The 24,059-nt window shown below is 48.9% G+C and overlaps 2 protein-coding genes and 1 long non-coding RNA gene across 6 annotated transcripts in view; 2 read left to right on the top strand and 1 right to left on the bottom strand.

The window, feature by feature from the left end:
- Window positions 1-17,612, top strand: part of SP2 (Sp2 transcription factor) — a 26,712-nt gene extending 9,100 nt beyond the window's left edge. For 2 of the 3 annotated variants that reach the window (XM_058560784.1, XM_058560782.1), the window contains 6 exons: window positions 4,941-5,020; window positions 5,841-6,815; window positions 12,934-13,246; window positions 14,391-14,565; window positions 14,795-14,988; window positions 16,355-17,612. In XM_058560784.1, the coding sequence (XP_058416767.1) occupies window positions 4,958-5,020; window positions 5,841-6,815; window positions 12,934-13,246; window positions 14,391-14,565; window positions 14,795-14,988; window positions 16,355-16,455 (1,821 nt within the window). In that variant the 5' untranslated portion in view covers window positions 4,941-4,957 and the 3' untranslated portion in view covers window positions 16,456-17,612. The remainder of the gene's footprint in view (window positions 1-4,940; window positions 5,021-5,840; window positions 6,816-12,933; window positions 13,247-14,390; window positions 14,566-14,794; window positions 14,989-16,354) is intronic. The other variant, XM_058560783.1, reaches the window with a different exon arrangement.
- CDK5RAP3 (CDK5 regulatory subunit associated protein 3) overlaps window positions 1-24,059 on the top strand; it is a 176,174-nt gene that overhangs the window by 118,423 nt on the left and 33,692 nt on the right. The window lies entirely within an intron of this gene.
- On the bottom strand, window positions 284-23,969 carry LOC131417395 (uncharacterized). Of its 2 annotated transcripts, none has more exons than XR_009222715.1 (3): window positions 23,922-23,969; window positions 8,643-8,768; window positions 284-602 (listed from the first exon to the last, which is right to left on the bottom strand). It is a non-coding gene; the product is annotated as an uncharacterized LOC131417395 (long non-coding RNA). The 2 variants fall into 2 exon arrangements; XR_009222714.1 differs by lacking the exon at window positions 23,922-23,969 and adding an exon at window positions 23,032-23,816.

Genomic DNA, 24,059 nt, shown 5'->3' with positions numbered 1-24,059 from the left:
AGTGTTAAAAGCAAATGGTACAATTAAAATGGTGGAAGTGGTAGAAAACAATTACATAACTATGCCTGAGCCCCTTTGCAGTCTTCATACACTGGTCAGCCTCGCTTTGAATGGTATGAAGGAAAAGTTAAGCACAATTTATGTCCAAATTACACATTTTAAGTATAAGGTTCCAAATTAATGAGGTTCTAACGTACCTTTGATCATCGTCTTGCAGTTACATATTTACGCTACTTCTTAACCACTTTTGATTTCCAAACACCGATTGGAAATGCTTTTGGAAATGCTTTTCTTTTCCCTTTCATGGTTAATCCCAGGATATAATTCTGTAATGGCAGGGAGATCGGTCTGTGTTTTGGTCGCCCAGGGGCAACAAAGCTCTGAGTGACACTAGGAGAGATACTTACAAACATTGGTTTGAGAAATAGAGGAGTATTTCAAGAGCCAGCTGGGGAGGAAAATGAAACCAAACTGAAATGAAGCAACGTCAAGCGCCAGCAGTCTGCGGCGTGCTTCAGTCGAGTCTGCTGTAACTTTCTGACTGAAGAGTCACTCAGAGCACAGCCGGGTCTCCGAACAGTTTGACTCCAGGGTAACAATGACTGCAGAGGGAGAGAGGGAGATGGGAAAGGAAGATGAGTAAGAAGCACTAGGCCGGTTTTCATTTTGTTTGCACTCTGTCCTGTTCTGGTGTCCTTCCGTTTCATAACAGAGGATGTCTCAGGGAGAGTCAGGCACCAATTTTAGCCAAGCGAACCTGAGCCCAGGGGAGCCTCCTGGGAGAGCCCCTGCCTTCCCGTCCCAGTCCTGCCAGCAACTAACTCATCTTATGTTTTTATCGGCAACATGGTTTGAGAATTATAGAAATCTTAAAGATCACTTAGTCCAGCTTCCCACCCTATCTAGACATCTCATCTCCGACCGACACACACATCCTCCCTCTGGCTAAACGATTCCGGAGAAGGGAGAACATTACCTCAAAATGAGGCATCTGATTCCAGTTTTTGCAAGTCTTACTTCTGTTACACTGAAATCTGCCTTCTTGAAATTTCCACCCTAAAGCCTTGGTTCTACCCTTTGAACCCACATATGGAATAAACAGCCTGGTGGATATCGCTGCTCTCGCATCCTGGTCACAAACGTTGCCCACTCATCTCTGAACAAGCTCCAGGTGAAAATCCCCCTTTCAAAATGAAGTGTCAGAACTGAACCTGACACTCCATACGTGGCCGAAGTGTGCAGAACACGCTAGGACTGTTATTTTTCTTTTTTCTTAAAATTCAATTTATTTAAACTGAAAAACCAAAAGGGTGAACTGTTTTTGTTTTTTTTTAGTTTAAATAAATTTAATTTAAAAAAAAAAAAGGACTGGGGGCCAGCCCAGTGGTGTGGTGGTTAGGTTCGCACGCTCCGCTTCGTTGGCCCAGGGTTCGCAGGTTTGGATCCTGGGTGCAGACCTACATACCACTCGTCAAGCCATGCTGTGGTGGCGTCCCACATACAAAAAAATAGAGGAAGATGGGCACGGATGTTAGCTCAGTGACAATCCTCCTCAAGCAAAAAGATGGATTTGCAACAGATGTTAGCTCAGGGCCAGTCTTCCTCAAAAAGGACTATTATTTTTCTTCTTCTGTGATTGAACTTTTGGAAATGCAGTTCAAGATTGCAGTAGCTTTTTGGCAACCACATCTAGATTCTATTGCCTCCCATTTAGCTTTGAGTCAAAACCACTGGGGCTTTTTCACGTGAGCACCTCTATGAAGCCCTGTGTTCCTGTCCTGTATGCATGTGATTTTTTTTTTAACCCAAGTGCAGTGTTTACTCAACTTTAAAGTTTATATCACCATTTATTGATTACTCACTATGTGCTCGATGCCTTTCATATCAATTCCTGATGCCTCCCAGAATCCCATGAGGATGACATTACCCCTCTTTTACAGATGGTGCAGTGAGGCTGAGAGAGGACGGCCCCAGTCCCGCTACTGATGCCCGAATTTTCATTTGGGTCTGGAGCCTCAGGCTTTGAAGCACTGCACATACCAGTTTTTAAAGATCTCTTTAAGCTGTAATACAGACACTCAGTTGTGTTTACAATCCTTGGTCTTGTGACATCCGCAAATTTAACTTGCCTGCTAGGTCTCTGCATGGTTCCCCAAACTTGGGTGGTGCATAGACTACTCTGAAGGTGCGTTTTCCAGCCTCTAGGGCACAAAACCAATTTAGAGAGTCATAACCAGCATTTAAAAAAATGAAATAGAGTAGAAAAATATCAAAGTCCATCATGTGTAGCAAGGGCAAATTTTGTTTCAGGAAACTTACTGCATGAGCACAGGACAGGGAAGCATGTGCAGGTGTGTGGGTGTGCGTGCGTGTACTGGGTCTTGATGTAAATTGTTTTTATAACTGTGGTTCATGGTCTAAATAGTTTGAACACCACTACTCTGAAGGGAAAATGTTTTTGAGTCAACTTAGACTGTTTTCATTATAACGCTACAACTTTACTTAATTATGTATGCCCATAAATCTGTTTATCAACTCATTAATCTAGGGCCTATAAAATTAAATTAAATAACTACAAAAAAGCCAGTAAAATTCAAATCAACAACAGCAGTCAGGGAGGACGACGTTTGACTGAACTCAAATTGCTGCTGTCAGTGAAAGCACCACATAGACTTGACATCCGGGCTCCTTGAGTTCCACACGCCCACCCTGCAGTGTCTAGTGCCAGGCGACACAGTCCTCCCACACTTCTGAAGAGCCGACATCCCTCACTTTGCACAAATGTATCATGAATTAAATGTGCAGAATTAATTAGCCCACACAGTTAGAGTGGTGCCACTTGGCACCAGTACAGTCATAAACACACACACGGGCCCGGAAACGTGCAAATCTTGGTTAAGCAACAGTCACCCAGTAATCTATAGTATATGTTCATTTTTTAAAAATGATCATCACAATGAAAATATGAGGATAAAAATTCTGGTAGAGAAAGCACAAGCCTCTGAGGAGAAGCCTGCAGACCCTGGTCCTGGGACCCACCCTAATGTAAGCCACCCTGGTTGACTTTGCAGTAGCCAACTCCTTGGGATGGCATGGAGCTCAGCGTTTAGGTGGAGCTGTGGTCAGTCAGCTCCAGACTAGACTGTCATCCTGCCTGCGGTTTTTCCCCTCTTTGTTCATAAGAATACTATGAAAATTTCAGTCAGACGCCTTGTTGAAATAAAACGCATAGTATATACCATTCTCCTGATGCCTACACCCAAAACCCCATAGAAAAGAAACAGATTCGTTCAGCATGACTTGTTTTTTGCCACCCCATGCTTATTGCTTGTGATCACTGCCTCCTTACCTCAGTAATTGTAGTGCTGTTCCATCATTTGGTCTAGGATTTTGCCAAGGATCAGTGTCTGTCGTGTTTCAGGATCTACCTACGTGATTTTGCCCCGAGCTGCCCTCTGGCTCCCCACAGTTTGCTAGTGCGCCTGCAGAGCCCCTCCCTCCCTTCTCTGGAGCGCAGCTTGTGTGGCCTTAAGGCCTGGAAACGGTTTAAGGCATCATTGTGCCTTATTACCAGCCCATCACTTGTCCTGGGCTTCAGTTCCCCCCTCACCTTTTCTTTACCTTTTCCCTTTTAAGAATCATTCTCCCAAAGAGCGAAGCCAGAGGCCAGCCAAAATGTGAATGGTTCAAGGGGTTCCGCTTTCTCCCTGGCCTCTACCCTCCTCTCACCAGATGCCCAACAGGGGCTCGATGCCGGAGCCATTCTGGCTTTCCGCGTCTGAAGTAATGCCCTTCCTGTTTCTGTGCTTCCTGAAATCTGCTTTCCAAAGGTCTAGGATACAAGTCTGACTCTCTGCCCAGTGTTCTTTTCCTTTGTGATGTATAAACTATAAGATGGCATAGATTCTTTACCCCCAAATTCTCATGATTTCAGTTTTACTATCTTGTATTTCTCTTAGATCAGACTTAAGTTCAGAGTAGAGATTCCTTTCATTACTTCCTCAACATTATTTTCCTTTATTTAAAAAAAAAAAAGTACAATAGAGTATATTCATTGTGGGGAAAATGAGAAAATACAGGAAAACAAGGAGAAAAATTCTTTAAATGAAGCAAAATTCTACCAACAGGGATAATGGCTTTTAACATTTTAGCATTTTTAAAGACGTTCTCCTGATATATTCATATATAGAAATATACACACATTTAAACAAAAATAGAATTTAGTATCTTTTCGTTGTTCTCATTATACTCAGTCATTAGCTCTCCTAGGCTTGGTGATGCCTATGAGGCCATACCTGTTGTCCTCCATGAAAGTGTGAATACACTTAAAGCAATTACCCATATGCTACAGATGGACACTGGACCACTGTGCCTTTGTGGGGAAGGCTGAGCACAGAGCACCCAAGACTTTCCCATGGAGTGGCCGTGTCCTTGTCAGGGATCCTGGCCAGCAATGCTTCTCTCCCAGGCTGGCTGGACATCTGGACAGCAGGAGTGAGCAGGAAGCCTGGGGCAGAGCTGGAGGATTAGCTGGGGGGCTCCCCTGCCCACCATATAGGGGTTCCGACCTAGCTTAGGAGAATCAGCCGCGCCCAGCAGAGAGGGCTCCGTTAGGTGGCACAGCTTTGTTACTGAAGCCAGTCTTGGTATAGTGTCAGTACCTTCGTGTTATCCCAGACTTTATGATGGCTGGAGGGGACAGTCCGATGGAGGCAAGACCAGCTGTCCTCACAGCCTCAGATGGCTGAGTCTGAGGAGAGAAGGTCATCTACTGAAAAAAAAAGGTGTAGGTTGCTAACCTTGAGTGGGGAAGTGTGGGTAAAGGTCGTTAGCCTCTCTTGGAGAAGCAGCAGCAAATAGAGGCAAAAAGATAATCTGAGGCAAGGGGGTTTGGGTTCTTCTCGGGCATCTTGTGCATTACTCAGTCTCGTCTCTTCCAGCAGATCCACAGACCAGCATGGCTGCCACTGCCGCCGTCAGTCCCAGTGACTACCTGCAGCCTGCCGCCTCCACCACCCAGGCGAGTGGGCAGTGGGCTCTGAGGGCTGGGGGCTGCATCAGCCTGGGAGGACTCACTGAAGCTGGCATTAAATCCCAACTGAAAACTCTCTCTACTGGCTCACTGTAAATACGCTAGGATAAGAGACTGGGGAAGTTCATTATCCACTTTTTCTGAACTAAGAAACCATGGCCAGTTACCTAAGGTGCCACATTTGGGTCAGGGAGAAAAGCAGGATGAAACTCAAGGTCCCTTTCACCAGACCCCACTGACCATAAAAGGAAAATAAGAGGCTGTGTCCCCACACTCCAGAGGCTCACTCTTTGTAGCCTCAAAAGAGTAGCCCTCCCCAGTCAATAAAGTCATGTCCCTAACACTAGAAAAAACTTACAAGAGGGTTTGTTCCTCCTGTTGCCCCTGCCTTTCTCTTTGCTCCCGCCCTTCCTCAGTCCTCCCTCAGCCAAGGAATCAGGGATCCCTTAATCCCTGTGGTGAGCTAACGGAACTCCATTGAAGAGCTGAGGGTGATTCCGGGTCCCCATTAGAAACAAGGCCAGTGGGGAGTAAGTGGTCAGCTGACACTGTTAGTTCACCTAGTCGGGGTGCTTCTGGGAAGTTCCTTCCTGAGAAAGACATTTCCCCCCCTTTTTCCCTTACTTACTAAATGGAGAAACCAGCAGGGAAGGGGAGACAGAAGCCACTGCCCAGGGAGGATGCTGGCACCCTGCCCACCCCAGAGGTGGGGGAGAGCCTGCCAAGAGGAGAGGATCGCAAAGGGCAGAGGGCGGCTGAGCAACAGGCTCTCATGTCTCACTCCTTTTCTCTGCTTGCTTTTTTGCAGGATTCCCAGCCATCTCCCTTAGCCCTGCTTGCTGCAACATGTAGCAAAATTGGCCCTCCAGCTGTTGAAGCTGCCGTGACGCCACCTGCTCCCCCGCAGCCCACACCGCGGAAACTCGTCCCTATCAAACCTGCCCCTCTCCCTCTCAGTCCTGGCAAGAATAGCTTTGGAATCTTGTCCTCCAAAGGAAACATACTTCAGATTCAGGGGTCACAATTGAGCGCATCCTATCCTGGGGGGCAGCTGGTATTTGCTATCCAGAATCCCACCATGATCAACAAAGGGACCCGATCAAATACCAACATCCAGTACCAGGCGGTCCCTCAGATTCAGGCAAGCAGTTCCCAGACCATCCAAGTACAGCCCAGTCTCACCAACCAGATCCAGATCATCCCTGGCACCAACCAAGCCATCATCACCCCCTCACCAACCAGTCACAAGCCTGTCCCCATCAAGCCAGCCCCCGTCCAGAAGTCGAGTACGACCACCACCCCTGTGCAGAGCGGGGCCAATGTGGTGAAGCTGACAGGTGGGGGTGGCAATGTGACGCTCACTCTGCCTGTCAACAACCTCGTGAACACCAGCGACACTGGGGCCCCTACTCAGCTCCTCACGGAGAGCCCTCCCACCCCACTGTCTAAGACTAACAAGAAAGCCAGGAAGAAGAGTCTTCCTGCCTCCCAGCCCCCTGTGGCCGTGGCTGAGCAGGTGGAGACGGTGCTGATCGAGACCACCGCAGACAACATCATCCAGGCAGGAAACAACCTGCTCATCGTTCAGAGCCCAGGCGGGGGCCAGCCGGCTGTGGTCCAGCAGGTCCAGGTGGTGCCCCCCAAGGCTGAGCAGCAGCAGGTGGTGCAGATCCCCCAGCAGGCCCTGCGGGTGGTGCAGGCGGCATCCGCCACCCTCCCCACCGTCCCCCAGAAGCCCTCCCAGAACTTTCAGATCCAGGCAGCTGAGCCGACACCTACTCAGGTACCAAGCACACCCTCTGCTCATGCCTTCCTCTCCTCCTTAGCGCTAAACAGCTAATGCTCCCTTACCCCTTGGCTTGCTTTTGAAGATGATGCTAATGCATCTCCCCATTTGATCTGAGTGTTGGGAGACTGTATCGTTTGGAGTGGGCAGTGAGTGGCTATTTCTACCTGACAAATGGAATCTCTTCACAGGGCCACATACAGCTTATCTTTAGGTATCAGATGAAGCAGACCTATGTACCTATATTTTGGTCCACTTGTTCTTTATGGGAGTCTTTTTGGGGGATGAGTACGGGGCAGATATATACTTTTTAATAATAACGTTTATTTTTTATTATAATTACATACTCAGAACGGCAGCAAGAATGAAAAAATTCCAGTCAGAACCATAGAATTTGATGTAAAGTAAGAAAATTAATGAGCAAAATGCTGATCATTGTTAATGACAAGAAAAGACAGGAAGTAGCAACCTAGCTTGATAGCAGGAACATTAGGCTAGATTCATCTGGGTTAACTTCAACGAGAATGTTCTTATTTTTGGCATTTATTAAGGTGTTCTAATACTCTGGGATCTATTCGGCTCTGTGAGCAGGTTTTATTCTTCGTGTCTGCCTACTAAATGCCAGAGATTATGCCCATGTTGCAGATGGAGAACCTGGAACTCAGAGAAGTTACCAAGTATCCAACTCTCAGAGGGCATGAGGCAGGATTCAACTCAAATTTCAAACCCCACATTGTTTTCTGTTTTCCACCTTGACTCATTGTGTCTTATGTGTGGCAGGGGCTACAATTAAAATTGAGGACAAGGATTTTTTTTTTTTTTTTTTTTTTTTTTGGTGAGGAAGATTAGCCCTGAGCTAACATCTGTGCCAATCTTCCCCTATTTTGTATGTGGGATGCCTCCACAGCATGGCTGATGAGTGGAGTAGGTCTGTGTCCAGGATCCAAACCTGCTAACCCTGGGCCACCAAAGCAGAGCATGTGGAATTTTAACCACTCGGCCATGGGGCTGGCCCAGGATGTGTTTTTTTTTTAATATTAAAAAAACAGTTCCTGCCAGGGCCGGCCTGGTGGCTTAGTGGTTAAGTTGACGCGCTCTGCTTTGGCGGCCCAGGGTTTGCAGGCTCAGATCCTGAGCGTGGACCTACACACTGCTCATCAAGCCATGCTGTGGTGGCATCCCACATACAAAATAGGGGAAGATAGGCACAGATGTTAGCTCAGTGACAATCTTTCTCAAGCAAAAAGAGGAAGGTTGGCAACGGATGTTAGCTCAGGGCCAATCTTCCTCACCAAAAAAAAAAGCGATTCGGCCCGGTGGCATAGTGGTTAAGTTCGCGCGCTCCGCTTTGGCAGCCTGGGGTTCGCGGGTTCAGATCCTGGGCGTGGACCAACACGCTGCTTATCAAGCCATGCTGTGGTGGCGTCCCATATAAAGTAGAGGAAGATGGGCACAGATGTTAGCCCAGGGCCAATCTTCCTCAGCAAAAAGAGGAGGCTTGGCAACAGATGTTAGCTCAGGGCTAATCTTCCTCCCAAAAAAACAAGCAAAGAAAACAGTTCCTGCCATTGAGGAATTTATAATCTAATTGTCTACAGAGAGAAGTGAGCATCACAGTGACAGTAGGAAGCTGGGCAGTCTGCTGGGTGGAGAAGAAGTGCCCTTGAGATTGAACTGTGGACATGGAAGTCACGCAGGAGGGAATCTGAGGCCTGCCCTCGAACGCCGCCTCCCTTCTGGCATATTACGTATTGCCAAGTGATTTTCTATAAATTGTTTAATTTAGTGATTACAGTATCTGTGAGGTTCCATTATCAGACCTACCTTACAGGTGAAGGACTGGCTGCAGGTACCTGCACAGGTGCACACATCCTCGGCAATGCCGCCCCTCCCTTCCCTCAGGTTGCATATCTTGAGATTGATGGAGGCAGGGCTTAAACCCAGGTCTTCCTAAGGAAATAATCACACATATGCAGAAAGATTTAGCTACAGCATTATTTTTTAATGATGACATAGTTTTCCATTATCCTCAGGTGCTCTTACACAACTAATACCCTGTTAACTCTATATCTAGGCTGTTTCCAACCTTATAGCTAAATAAATGCCTAAAAGTAGGTCAAAGGATATGTACATTTTTTTAAATGTGTTATATTCTGTATCAGAGATTGTTAATCCATAGCCCTCAGGTCAAATCTGGCCCACCCATCTGTTTTTGTAAATAAAGTTTAATTGGAACACAGACATACCCATTTGTGCTGCATTTGCACTACGAGGCAGAGACCTCATGGCCCCGAAAAGCCTCAAAGATTTACATCTGCCCTTTACAGAAAGTTTGCTGACTCCTGTATTATGAACAAAAAATGTTCTAGTAATAGAAACTTCAGATACACAGAAAATAGCAATGATTCGCAAAAGGGGTGCATACCAGAAAACTGAAAATGAAAATAACGTATTATGTATTAAGACATACCATGAGGTTTGTTTGCTTTTAACTGAGAAACACAGTCATAAATAATCTGGGAATTGAAAATACCCAATCAGAATCAAAGCAGGGTTTTTTTTAACAAAGAATTGTTTTTCCCCTGAATCATTTGAGCATAAGTTGCCTCCATGATCCTGAAACTTCCAAATGCCTTATAGAAAGTATGTAATTCTTACATACAAGGACATTCTACCTAACAACAATACAACCATCAAACCTAGGAAAGTAGCAGTGAAACACACTAACGTCTAATTCAGAGACCCTCTTCAGGTTTCACCACTTGCCCCAGTAATTCCTTTGTGGCAAAAGGATCTCATCCAGCGTCACACATTGCACTTAGTTGTCACATCTCCTTCGTCTTTTGATCTGGAACAGTTTCTCAGTCTTTTTTTTGTTTGTTTTTTTGTGAGGAAGATCAGCCCTGTGCTAACATCTGCCAATCGTCTTTTTTTTTTGGCTGAGGAGGACTGGCCCTGGGCTAACATCCGTGCCCATCTTCTTCCACTTTATATGAGATGCTGCCACAGCATGGCCTGACAAGCGGTGCCTCAGTGCACGCCCGGGATCCGAACCTGGGCCGCCAGCAGCGGAGTGCACGCTCTTAACCACTATGCCACTGGCCAGGCCCAGTTCCAGTCTTTACTTGACTTTCATAACCTTGATACTTGAAAGCTACAGGCCAGTTACTTTGTAGAATGTTCTTCACTTGAGGTTTGTTTGATGTTTCCTCATGACTAGATGCAGGTTGTGTGTTTTTTTTGAAATATCACAGAAGTGATGCTGTGTTCTCACTGCATCCTAAAAGGAGGTGCATGATTTCATTTTGTCTCATTACTGGTGATGATTAAAGTGATGTTTGGCAGATTTCTGCACCTTAAAGTTACTTTTTTTCTCTTTGTAATGAATTAGTATTTTGTAGGGAGATACTTTGAGACTATGTTAATATCCCATTCCTCATCAGACTTTTGCCTACTTGTTTTAGTATCTTTTACTATGATATTTTTTCATTTAATTTATTTTTTGAGAATAAGTTTATACTTACTGAAAGGTTGCAAAGGTAGTACAGAGAATTTCCGTGTATCTCTCACCTAGTGTCCCCCATTGTTAGAAATCTTACATTACCAGGGTACGGTCGTCAAAACTAAGCCCCAACACTGGTACATTACTGTTAACTAAACTCCAGACTTCATTTGGGTGTCACCAGTTTTTCCATTAATGTCCCCTTTCTATTCTAAGATCCAGTCCAGTACCACACTGCACTTCGTGGGCATGTCTCAGACCCCTCTGGGCTGATTCTCAGTCTTTGGTTTTCATGATCTTGACAGTCTTGAGGGGCATTGGTCAGGACCCTATAGAATGTCCCCCAGTCTGAGGCTATGAGTTTTTGGAAAGAATACCACAGAGGCAAAATGCCCCCTCATCACATCATATGAGGGGGACGTGATGTCCACACGACATCCCTGATGTTCCCTTTATCACTTGGTTAAGGTGGTGTTTGCCAGCTTTCTTCGTTGTAAGTTGCTGCTATTCCTTTTCTCCGCTCTGTTCCTTGGAAGCGAGTCGCTCAGTCTCCCACCTTCAGAGGTGGGAGTGGGGGTGAGAATTAAGCTGTACATCCTGGAAGGGAATGTATCTACATAATGTGTTCTTTGGAATTCTTCTATAAGGAAGATTTGTCTGTTCTCCATTTATTTATTTATTCATTCATTTATTTATATCAGCAGGGACTCAGGTGTATTTATTTTATACTTTGGGTTATAATTCAATGCCATGTTATTTACTGTGTTGTTCACATTGTTCCCACTTTGGCCACTTGGAGCTCTTTCAGGTTGACTTCTGTGTCCCTGTGACACACTCTCATCCTCTTTTTTTTTTTTAATCAGTGTTATTGAGATATTCACATACCATAAAATCCACCCCTTTAAAGGGCTAAACTCAGTGGTTTTTAGTATATTCACAGAGTTGTGCAGTTATCACCACTATCTAATTTTAGAACATTTTCATCACCCCAAAAAGAAACCCTGTACCCTTTAGTGGTCACTCTCCATTTCCCCTCCCCCTTCCCCCTAGAAACCACTAATCCATTTTCTATCCCTATGGATTTGCCTATTCTGGACATTTCATATAAATGGAATCATACAATAGGTGATCTCTTGCAACCAGCTTCTTTCACTTAATATGTTTTCCAGGTTCATCTGTGTTGTAGCATGTGTCAGTCCTTCAGGCCTTGTATTTTCCCCACCCTGGCCCTGGGGTCAGCCATTTCTCTAGGAGTCCTGGTTCATCTTATTGGAGGATATGATAGCAGTTTTTTAATTCTGTCATTCTCTTCCCCTCCATTTGTTTATTTATGTCAGAATGGACTCAGATGCCTATTTTATTCAGTAGGCTATAATCCATTAGTATTATTTTGATGCTCAGATAGTTGGCCAGTGGGAGCCCATTTAAGCTGGCTCTTTTGTCCTTTCCGCATGTCACCACCATTCTTTGAGCACTTCCTTGCTTTCTAATACAAAGGTGTTCGAGGCTCTTCTTGTACTTTCCCTGCCCCCAATCCTGGAATCAGCTATTCCTCCAAGGAGCTCTGGTTCCTTTTAGTAGAACATGGGACTCAGAAGCTGAGACCTGGATGCTAGGTGAGCTCCTTGCTCCTGGAGTGAGCTCCCAGCCCTTCTCAGTGGACACAGCTAAGAAGTATATATAAATATACATATGTAATACAGAGATAGATGGATAGATAGATAGATAGAGACACGCAGACACATACATACATATACACACACATTTATATTTCTCTCTTTATGTATCTATCTATATTGAAACCCAAGAGCTTCCACCAATGTCTCTAATTCCCATCCAACACCACAGGGTTCATTCTAGTTTTCTCCCTTTCCATATTTGTAACTCCCTTCTCTGACAGTGGGAATCCTCACTCCCATTATCCTTATTATATCTCCTTTCTGGATCAGTGCCCCGTATGTAACCAGTCTCCCACAGCCGTCTCAGCTTTCCCACGTGGACACCTCAGCCTGCTGGCGCTTTGACATGCACGCCGGGCTGCTACTGCCACTCCCCACAAATGCCCTTCTCATCCCACTCAGGCTCTAACAGGCATATTTTTAAGGCTTTTGATACATATTCCCAAATTTCCCTCCAGCAAGCCTAGACCACTTCACACTCCCACTCCTAACGTAAGAGTGAGTGCCTACTTCCCTGCTGTCTCACCAACAATGAGCGTCATATTTTATTTTCCATCTCTGCCAGTCTGAATTGGAGAAAAGCTGTTTCTCATTAATCGTGCCTCCTAAGAGCGGTTTTTATTTTTTTGATGGTCATTCATAGTACATCTTTTGTGAGTTCATCATTAGTTGCCTTCAAATTCTCCAGTTCTGAGATTTAGCAGTTATATTTTTCCTTGCTAAGTAAATTAAATGTTGGGTTTCAGATCAACAGTCAGCCCTTTGTTGAACGTCAGCAGTGTATGCATGTCAGTTTGGGCTAGTTGGAGAAGACTTGGGTGGACAAAGAGACGCTCCCAGTTCTCACTGGGACAGGGAGAGGACGCTGCATGGAAAGGTCCTGGGAGCCCGGTCTCTCCTGGGGAGCTGACTCTTTCTCTCTGGACCCCCCCAGGTCTACATCCGTACGCCTTCTGGTGAGGTGCAGACAGTCCTTGTGCAGGACAGCCCTCCAGCAACAGTTGCGACCACCTCCACCACCACTTGTAGCAGCCCTGCGTCCCGTGCTCCCCATCTGAGCGGGACCAGCAAAAAGCACTCGGCCGCAATTCTCCGGAAAGAGCGTCCCCTGCCAAAGATCGCCCCTGCTGGGAGCGTCATCAGTCTGAACGCAGCCCAGCTGGCGGCAGCGGCCCAGGCCATGCAGACCATCAACATCAACGGTGTCCAGGTCCAGGGCGTGCCCGTCACCATCACCAACACCGGTGGTGAGGGAAGGCCCCTGGGCCGAGGCATGGGCTGCATGCCTGCACACCCCGCACATGGGAACTGTGGGCCAGCCTGGGGGGATACTGCCCGACCTGTGCCCGGTCCCCTCCAGCTTAAAAGCACATCCACTTGGTCCTTACAGTAGTCCTGTGAGATAGTTTAGACATGTGTTGGCCCCACCTGTCAGCTAAAGACCTTGGATAGGATGGAGAAAATAAGATGTACTCAGGAAGACTCTCCAACTAACATACAAATGCACATTCACTTGGTACAGACCAAAGACAGATGTTCAAGGGAGGTTCCGGGCAAAGGAACTTGAAGGAGGACTTCTGGAAGGAGAAAGCCTTGAGTTAAGATGGGGAGGAAAAGAGGGGGCCTTTGGCAGTGGGAATGGCTTGTGCTGCACTAGTTCAGCAGTGATATTTGGTAATATTGACAGTGTGAAAGCAGCCTTGGGAATAATTAAAGGAAAATTGTAGCTACCTAGGAAAAATGGTTCCCTGCATTTTTTAGCTGGGTGAAGGGCACTTTTCAAGGTAGTGGGAGCTTTCTGAATCTCCTCTCTTCATTGCTAAATGAATTTATGGTACTTTGTCGAGGACTTGATTGTTTCCAAAGCCCACAGAACTGTTTTCTCACTCTTATTAACACAAATCCCTGGAGATTTTCCTGAGAGCAGAGCTGGTATCTCACAAGGGCCTAAGCCTGGAGGAGATTCTGGAAGAAACACTCTAAGACAACCCAAGACCCGACCCTCCTCAGTTGAAATCATGTGGGCAAGGTCTGACAGCGAATTGGGCGTGTGCAGTGTAGTGGTTCAGAGCATTGACTGAAGTCGACTGCCCGGGTTCAGATCTGGGTTCTACCACTTATTAGCTGTGTGACTTTGATATGTTATTGAGCCTCAGTTTCTTCAGCTGTAAAAAGGGGATAATAGTACCTATTTCATAGAATTGTAAAGGTTAAATGAGTTAATACATTTCAGGTCTCTAAAATGGTATCTAGCATATAACAGGTTCCTGAAAATCCTAGCTGCTATGATTATTTTCCTTACCCTGTGCAGAAGGGAAGAAGGGTGTCAGGCTCCCTCCTCCGCCCTTTCAGGCTTCCTCACCCTGAACCGTGCCCTCCTTCTCCCCACAGGGCAGCAGCAGCTGACGGTGCAGAATGTTTCTGGGAACAACCTGACCATCAGTGGACTGAGCCCCACCCAGATCCAGCTGCAGATGGAGCAAGCCCTGGCCGGAGAGGCCCAGCCCGGGGAGAAGCGGCGCCGCATGGCTTGCACGTGTCCCAACTGCAAGGATGGGGACAAGAGGTACTTCAAGGAGAGGGCCCAGACCCCAAGCCTGGCATGTGCCTCGTTCCCCAGGCGCCTCCCTGGGACACAGACCCAGAGGGGACGAGGTGGCAGCTCCATGCCACCTGGCCCTGTCACCTTTCCTGTGCTCTCTGAGCTGACCCCACATCCTCTCTCCATCCTGTCCTGCTCCCATCTTCTGCCTCCTCCCTCGCTCCTCTTCCCATTCCCTCCACCCAATTCCCAGGTCTGGAGAGCAAGGCAAGAAGAAGCATGTTTGCCACATCCCTGACTGCGGCAAGACTTTCCGTAAGACGTCCTTGCTGCGGGCCCACGTGCGCCTGCACACCGGCGAGCGGCCCTTTGTCTGCAACTGGTTCTTCTGTGGGAAGAGGTTCACACGGAGTGACGAACTCCAGCGGCACGCCCGCACCCACACAGGTCTGCTCCCCCTCCCCAGCGGCCCATCAACCCACAGGGCTGCTCCTCAGCCCCACCCCTGCCCTGGCACACCCGCACCCAGCACCCACACACGGCTGCTCCCGGCCTCTCCCCTCACCCCACTCCCTTGCCTTCAGTGACATCGAGATTCCTGGCCCTGCCAAGGAACTGCCACGCTGAACGAGAGCCACAGACTGTCTTCTTGGGAGGTCCAAGACTACCCAGGAAATTCTTCCGTGCCACTCCTTTAGCACAGTGTTTCCCGAAGTAATGTCATTTGCATTACACAGCCTTGGTGACTTCTGCCATAGCTGCAGTTATTTATTTAACAAGCAGTGACATAGTCAGTGCCAGGCACTGTACTGCGCAATTTACACTTAACTGCGCACTTTATACTACACTTCAATCTTCACAGCAATGCTATGGGCAGGGTACATTGGTTGCGTCCATTTTACTGAGAAATGGAGAGGTGGCCAGGTCTCATGGCTATGACTGGTAGGGCCAGGTTCAGACCCAGGCCCTCTGGCTCCCAAATCCACACCCTTCATCACTAGCCCACACTGCCTTTCCCACTATTATTTACTGGATGATTTTCTTTAAATCATTTCACTGTTTTTACTCATTTATGTCCAATCACTATTATTTTTGACATGACAGGCTTGATATCATAGTTATATGTTTTAATGCACTGGCAAATAAATACAAAACTATAAAAATGAAAAATGTTCATCCCTCTCCCACCTGAACTTTCTTGGGTACCTCCAGTGGTCCACAGCACATACTTTGAGAACTGCTGCTATAGTGAATGTCGCCAGTGTGCACGCAGACCCCTGTCCTGGGACTGTGACTGGGGTCACGTGACCCAAAGCTTGGGCTCCTGGCCAGTGGGGCAGGTCACGCCTAACCCTGGAGGCTGCAGAGTAAATACTTGGAACAGCAGCTGATCTCGCCTGGGTCAGGATGTTTGGACTGAGTACGAGCTCAGGCTGGCAGGTCAGAGAGAAGCGAGGTTTTCCTGAGGGGGGGAAGATGTTGAGGCAGGGTTAGAGTCAGAGGGACAAAGATGAGAAGAAAGCAGGCGACAGCCTACATAGGAAGAGTCCTGGGTGGAGGGACACAAGTACAGCATCTTGGATGAGGGACAAGGAACAGGAGCAAAGTAGACTGGGGATGACGTCAAACGGAGGGTAGGAGAAAGGGAAACTGACAAAAGGGTTCAGATCAGTAGACCACTGGGAGCAATATGATGACCCGCGACGCCAGCCTTACAGGGTGCCCCTCTCACCTCATGTGTTCCTCCTCCTTCAGGGGTGGGAACAGTGTCTGCACAAGGGCTCTGTAAGTGACGGCTGTCTCCTCTTCCCAGGGGACAAACGCTTCGAGTGCGCCCAGTGTCAGAAGCGCTTCATGAGGAGTGACCACCTCACGAAGCATTACAAGACCCACCTGGTCACGAAGAACTTGTAAGGCCAGCTGGGGCAGGAGGCCCCGAAGATGCAATCCCCCGTCTGTGTCCCGCCTGGGCCTCCAGCAAAAAGGAGGCCCCGGCTGCCCCAGGCCTGCCCGCAGCCCTTCCCTCCTGTACTGCAACTGTCCCCACAGGAAGGGGCTCTGCTGCCCTGCACTCGCCTCCTTCTGAAGCCCCTTGGCTCCGCCCTAGCCCTTCCCTCTCACCACGAGCTCCCGGCCTGCCCAGACTGTGGACACTGGCCGTGCCCAATGAGACGTTCTAAACCAGGACGAGTGGGAACCCTTATTTCCAAAGGAAAAACATGAATTTCACTCCGTCGAGGAGCAAAGTGAGCCCCCCCCAACACTGCCGGAGTCGCATCGTGCCATGCCCCTCTCTCTCCTGCACCTTCCTGGTCCCGCCAGCCACCGTGGACGCCCCAGGGCCGTGCACCCAGGGCACCGCTGGCACTGCCTCGGAAAGGCTCCAGAGGCCACCTCCACTCCACTCCACACGCCCCAGCCCCGCCACAACTCCCCTCCAGCACATTCCAACTTTCTATTTAAAAAGTAAAGCTACCCACAGACTCCCTGACTCCCCTCTTTTTCTATGGAGAACGTTGCCTTATACTCGACTTCAGATGATGAACACTGTGTATTGTGTGTGCTTTAAAGAAGTTTTATTTAATTGCTCCCCTCCTCCCGTCCTTGTGTCTCACCTCCCCATGCCTGCTTTCAGTTTAGGGTTTTGGGGGGCAATAATGAGCATACGAATCTTTTTCTCACTCTAGCAATTCTCTTTTCTAAATGACATAGCATTTCAACTCGAATCTGGATTCAGATAAAAACACCTTCACATCCTGAACCTCTCCCGTCCCCCTTCATCTCACCCACCCAACCGGCCCAAGCTCTACTTGTGTACAGTGTATATTGTATAATAGACGATTGTGTCTACTACATGTTTAAAAACATATTGCTTGTTATTTTTGAGGCTTTTAAATTAAACAAAATCCAACTTTATTTTTAGTTGTAACTGCTTGAGGTATGTTTTATGAATTAAGTGACAGATTTGTTATCCTTTATTAACGATGTACTTTGTTGGTCAGCACTGGGCTGACAAAAATTTTTTCTTGCTAATAAATTTAGTTGCCTGAGGCAAAATCTGCAACTTGGCAGCGCAGCCTCCTTTGTCTTTTACCTCTGAGAGCTTGGAGAGGGGACTCCAGGGGAGGGAGCCCCGGTCTCAGAGCCATCCACACTGGGACGGAGGCAGGACCTTGCCCTCCTGACCTCAGCAAATCCAGGCCACAGCGCAGAAGGGGCCGTGGCCACATGGACCCTGTGGCATTGGTATGAGCCCCCCAGCACCTGGGTGGGCTCTCCAGGGGACAGGGTCTGGTGCAGGCGTACCTGCTTTGTCCTTCTATGAGCCAGTTTTGCTCAGATCAAAGCAGGCACACTCTGCCCCAGACTCAAGTCACAGCAATGCCTTCCTCATCAGCAAGATACTTCTGCCACTCAACTCGCCAACCCTGGAGGAAGGCTTTGGCCTCAGAACCTGCTGGTAAGAAGCCTGGGAGAGAGAGCCAGAGGGGCCTCAGCTCAGTCACTTCCAGAAGACTAAAGAGTCTGGAGAAAATGCGATTCCCTCAGGGCCGAGATCCCTTCCCAGGGTGGAGGGCCAGGCCGGGAATCTACTTCTACCCAAGAGAAGACCCTGGCTGCAGATTCTGCGTTTCTTCTATCTTCTCACCCCAGCACCCCAGGGAGGGCAGCAGGCTGATTTTGGTTTTAGAAAGTGCTGCAGATCTGAAATTTTGGTGGGGATAAGGGGCCAGGGGTGCAGAGCTATTAGGAGCCCAGGGGTTGTGATGTTATGCAGGCTGAGATTGGAGCTCCCTCAGTACAGGTGTTTAAACCTGGCGGGGGCCTGCAGAGCATCTGGGCTGAAGGGAGAGTAGGGTTGTGGTCAAGCCCATAGAGAACAGGCTGTGCTTTCCTTGTAAAGACAACGTCTTTTCCTCACCCTCAACAGGACACAGCCAGGGGTGCTGTTCTGAGCGGGAGTTGCAAGGCTCATTTTGAGCTATCCATTCCCTCACTCTGTTTCCTTTGTCACAGCTTTTCCTTAGAGCCAGTCCACCCTGACATTAGCTGAAGAAATAAAAAGGAGATGGGTCTCGGATGGATCACTTCTTTTAACAGGCAGGGAGACCCATCCCACCCATACTTAGGCGCTTTGGCGATACCACACCAACAGCTGAATCTACCCTGGCACAGAAGCCTCTTAACCAGCCATCAGCCCTACATCTCATCGCTGCACTGGCAGGAGGAAGACGTGAAGGGTATTTATCTCTTCCTCATGCGCAGATTTCGTGACTGGAAAACTGCCTTGCTGAGTTCTGAATTGGGATCAGTGAAGTGAAGGGGAATATTAACAAATTGACCTCTTTCTGCACATGTTCCCTTGCTTTTCTCTCAGGCAGAGAGAATCATCCTTTCCTGTGAGCTGATTCCAAGTCACGTGCTTTACGCTTCACATGCGGAAACCGACCTGACTCCTCGACATCCTTTGGAAATGAGGGTGCCAGCCCCCAGCGGGCAGAACAGCATGCTGGCACTCAGGATTTCCCTTCTCCAGTGAGATGCACGAGTTCAAAAGTGATGCCTGACCATCTCTGCCGCCCACTGGACGCCTGAGTTAGAAAGAGCCCGAGAGCATACATTCTGCCTAGCGAGGATGTTGGCCTAAGAAAAGAATGGAGAGACCTGGTGGCAAATTCGCCCTCATCTGGCTTTAATTCATCCCTTATGTACTTGAGAGTTGCAGGGGGCGAGGACTGTCGGCAGTGTGATGTAGCCCAAGCTCACCCCAGGCCAGAGGCCTCCCCAGGACACCTATTCAGCCCTGGTTGAAAATCTGGGAGCGGCCCACCCCCAGCAGCTCAAGAGTGGGGGCCACACAGCCTGAGTTCCCTCCTCTGCCCACTTTCCTCTGCAGGGTCGTCGGTACCAACCCTCACTGCCCCCTCCTGTCTCCTCAGTGATGCTCAACGCCGCAGTTCACTGAACCCAGATACCAGAATTACAAGCCGGAAAGAAAAGGGAGCCAGGGAAGGTCCCCCTCCTGAAGGCAAAGTCCTTTTCTTTTTTAACTAAACCAACAGATAGAGCTCAGGCTTCCTTCAAACCACTCAGTGCATGTTTACGATCACCTTTTGAGGGCCCTTCGAGGCCCAGACTTGAGTTTCAGGATGGGAGCCACCTGCAGCACCCCACGGCCCTGGACCCGTCAGGGGCTCATGGCTGATGGATTGTGGCTGAGGTCTACACGGGGGTGGAGTCCAGGAAACCTAACTCGGGGTGAGACACTACAAAGACCTCATATAACCTGACCAAGGTCTCCGGGGCTGGGATGAAGCCACTAAAGGAACTGCAGTAATCTCGGGACAGGTGGCAGCTGGGTTTCTAGTGAAGGGATCCTCAGGAAGTAGAGGAGCAGGAAGTGAGCCTGGGAAGATGGAATAAAGAACAGGGGTGTGGCTGAAAAGAAAGCAAACCATGTGGGATACAGCAGAGAATCAGGGCTTGGAGAGGAGAGTTGAACACCTGCTCATTAGGATCCTGGGCAAGAGGAAAGAGAAATGACCACCGGGCAGGACAAAAGCAAGGCCCGACCAGGATTTCTTTTTCTAATTTCTTATTTATTTATTTTTCCCCCAAAGCCCCAGTAGATAGTTGTATGTCATAGCTGCACATCCTTCTAGTTGCTGTATGTGGGACGCGGCCTCAGCATGGCCGAAGAAGCGGTGCGTCGGTGCGCGCCCGGGATCCGAACTCTGGCCGCCAGTAGCGGAGCACGCGCACTTAACCGCTAAGCCGCGGGGCTGGCCCTGGTCCCCCGACCAGGATTTCTCAAATGAACTGAAGAAGCCACCAGGTCGTATCCTTTGGGCCTGCTGAGACCCAGCCAGCAGGCCTCCTCCCTCTGCGTGCGGCCCCCACGCTAATTACCAAGGCAGCCAGTGCGGGCCTGAGACTGATGCCCTAATACCTCGCTCAGCCTTGGAAAGCTTAACATCCCTCCAGCCAACAAAGACATTCAGCCCCGCTCCTACCAGGTGCAAAAAACCCCAAGCCCCACTCACTAGGCCCAGCACCGGTCCAGAGAAGCTGAGCAAAAGTGGTTTCTGCATCAACGGTACAGACTAGCATTTCCTGGCTGGGATTTTGAGAAGGAGCTACAGAAAGAACAGACGCAGTCCCTCCCATGAAGGCCGTTCTAATAGGGAACACGTATGAAAATGATGGGACGTGTTTGAGAAGTGACCGTGAGCACACGCAGGGGTGGTGCTCGGGGTTAACCACATAACCACAGGCAGGACACATGGGTAAGGGTCAGCCTCCTCTGCATCCCTCCTCTGGGCCTCCTGATAACCACACTCAGGGCTCAGGCACCTAGTGGCAGAGCACCAAGTCCCCATCCTTCTCTGTGTCCTGAGGCTCCAAGCTGAGTTCACTGCAAGGCTGGGTCCGAGAATTCCTGAGCTTAGGGCCCCAGCACGCACCTCTTCTGGCCTGCCACTGGCCCCCTAGAAGGCTGGGTGCTATATTTCACCAGCATCATTACCATCTCCCGGGCCCTCTTCCCTTCTCAGACATTCTCATCACCCCCCATGGCTTCAGGTGCCACCTCGGAGGCTCCTGACAGCTAGACCGGTATCATCAGCCCAGACCTCTCCCCTAAGCTCCAGACTTGATTGTCCAACCGGACCAAACGTGAGTGTCCCGTAAACCCTCACACTCAACAGGTCTGATGGTGACTTCCTCTTTCCCCCAAAGCTCATCCTCCAGCATGCCCCACTTCAATGAACAGCCCTGTCCATGTCACCTAAAGTCATCCTAGTGAGTCAATTCCCTCCTCTCCACCCCACTCCCCACACCCAGGCACCAGGCTCCCTGCTCCCATTTCGACAACACTGCGGTGTCTCCCACTGTCTCCCTGCCACCACCTTGCCCTCCCTCACCCATCACCCACTTGGACACCAGAGCCAGGTCCCAAAACACAATCACTAAGATATAACTGAAATATATAATTCAATCAAACAATCAACTAAAAGGTGATTTAAGAACATAAATGCAAAAGCATCAGAAGAAAACAGACAAGGCATAGTTCCCAAACCCACACACAGCCTTTTCGTTGCACATTGAAACACCAGTGCGCCTCTCCGTACAATGGAAAATTGCAATATGTCTTCTATTCATTTAAGACTTTCTCGAGAAAAGATTAATAATTTTACAAAGTTGGAGGGGAGGGTGGCAAAGTGTTCAAGAAAAAGCAGTAACAATGAAAAATTCATTTCTCCCCCACAGACAAAACCCTTGCTGGGGTTGCGCCGTAGCAGCACAGCCAGTGGGCGTGATCCCCCCTCTGGTTTGCGCTGCGGGGCTGCTTTGTGATCCAGACACCAAATCCCACTAGGCAGAGAGGCACAACACAAGCCTACTTATTATCTTCAAGACAGAGAGGAAAATATGAAAAGGCAACCCGTTGCAACCTTCCTCACTAATCGCCAAGGATGGGAGAGGCTGCTGGAATCTAGTACTTTTTCTTCCCATCTGGCCTTTAAAAAACAGGATTTAGACCCTCTGGCTCGACAACAGCACAGGATAAAAAAACAGAATCATCGTCTAAAAGCTTGGCCCTCACCATCTGCCTGATCTTCAGCAGGCACTCCAAGCCCCTGCCTCCTTGTCTGGCCTGTTTGCTCACCATCTCACTCTAGCATATCACACACGCATCGTTCCCTCCTCCTGGCATGCCTGTTCCATTGGCCATCTGGGACGCACTCACTCATTAAGACAAATCAAATGCCCGCTTCACTTACGAAGCCTTTCCTGACTGACCTCTGGAGACCACTTCCCCCTTACCTCACAGAAACATCTCTTAAAGTACCTGTAACTCTTTAGCTTACAGATCTGCCTCCCCCTATAGACTATAAGCCCCTCGTGGGCAGGAACCATGTTGTCTTCTTCGTCTTAGTATTCTCAGACTTAGCTCAGTGCCTGGTCCAAAAGAAGTCTTGAACAAATGTCTACTGAATGAATAAATATCTACCCCACTGCACTGAGCTCTTGGCTTCTAAGCAAACCATTCAAATGATCCTAGTCTTGGTCCCCTAGAATGCTGGGGCCAGGGTAGCGTAGCCCAGCAGTGCTAAGAGTGTGGCCCCGTGAGCTGAAGGGCACTAACTACTGCTTACACCGGTTCAAGTGCAGGGGCTTGGGAGGAGGCGAGGACAGCAATGATCACATGTGGGAAGATAATCTCAACCAGAAAGTCCAGTCAACTCTCTCTATCATGTTAATGGAGGAAAACAATGGCACCACAAAGAATTCCAACCAGTGGAGAATCCATAGATCAACATCATTAAGCCTTAAGATATGTATTAAGTCTTTGCAGCAAATTTGTCTCCCAGATTCTATTTGGCTCAAGCTACGTGCACACAATAAAGGATAACAGTATCTAATGTAGGGCTGTACAAAGCTTAGCTGTAATGCAGACACCTGGGCAGGGTGGGAAGTTCCCCTTACCTGGCACAGTCCTGGGGTGCCTGCCTAGATGACTCTTGAAGTTCCCCTTCCTGATGATGGTGGAAACCAGGACTACAGAGAGCCCTTGACCCAAGGCTGCCCCAGCCAGGTCAAAGCTGGAATGGGCACTGGCAGATTTCCCATTTCTCAGCCCTGCGTCCACAGCCTGAAAGTGGCTTTGCACAGCCATCTGCTACCGTGTGCCCTTGGCTATGGCTGGCATTGACCTAGGAACTAGACTCCCACTACCTAGGAAGGGCAAAATGTGGAAAAGGGGAAACTCAGCAAAGATAGGGGAGGCCCAGGGAGGTGGGACAGTGGCAACCTTTCCATCAACCAGAACACTGGCTAGCATGAACTACACTGCACAATGAAAGGGGAAACCATGAGCCAAGGGAGCAGCATGCTCAGGCTGGAGAGAGGGGTCCACAGCTGGGAGCAGAAGATGGCTCTGTTCTGGGATGGCTTGATGCCAAATTTCCCTCTTTCCCTTTCCCATTCTGTCGACTCCCTTCTCACCCCACAGTCTCTTCCTGACCCAGTGCACCTCCCTGGACCCCAGAGTATCTCCACACACCCACACTACACCCACCTATCCCGTGTGGTCCACAAGTCACTTCAACCTCTCCCTCTCTCCAGCCCCAATTTCTTCCCACAACCAGATCGCCCAGTTCTCTGTAGCTCCCTATCGCCTTGCCTCAGAATCTGGCCCCTAATTCCATTTTCCATTTGTCCTTTTCCAGGCCATCAGCCTCCCCCCAGGGGGTACTTTCTGCACTAGGCTCGCCTTCAGGCACCTACGAGGGGCCAGCCACTTAATACTGACCCCTCCCCTCGAGCCCCCAGCGGCTCATCCCCCGGCCCCGCCTGGGCTGCAGCAGTCCCTATACCTTTAACAAACCTCCACGTGCGTGTTAACGGCGGTGACAGCATTTCCTTGTCTCTCTGCTCCCGCCCCCAGAGGCGCCGCCCATTGGCCGCTGGGTTCCCCTATTCTCGCTCTAATTGGCCTCGCTCCCGGAAAACTC

Source organism: Diceros bicornis, chromosome 18, assembly GCF_020826845.1.
Source record: "Diceros bicornis minor isolate mBicDic1 chromosome 18, mDicBic1.mat.cur, whole genome shotgun sequence".
In the NCBI taxonomy this organism is placed as follows: domain Eukaryota; kingdom Metazoa; phylum Chordata; class Mammalia; order Perissodactyla; family Rhinocerotidae; genus Diceros; species Diceros bicornis.
This window is presented reverse-complemented; position numbering and strand designations above follow the sequence as displayed.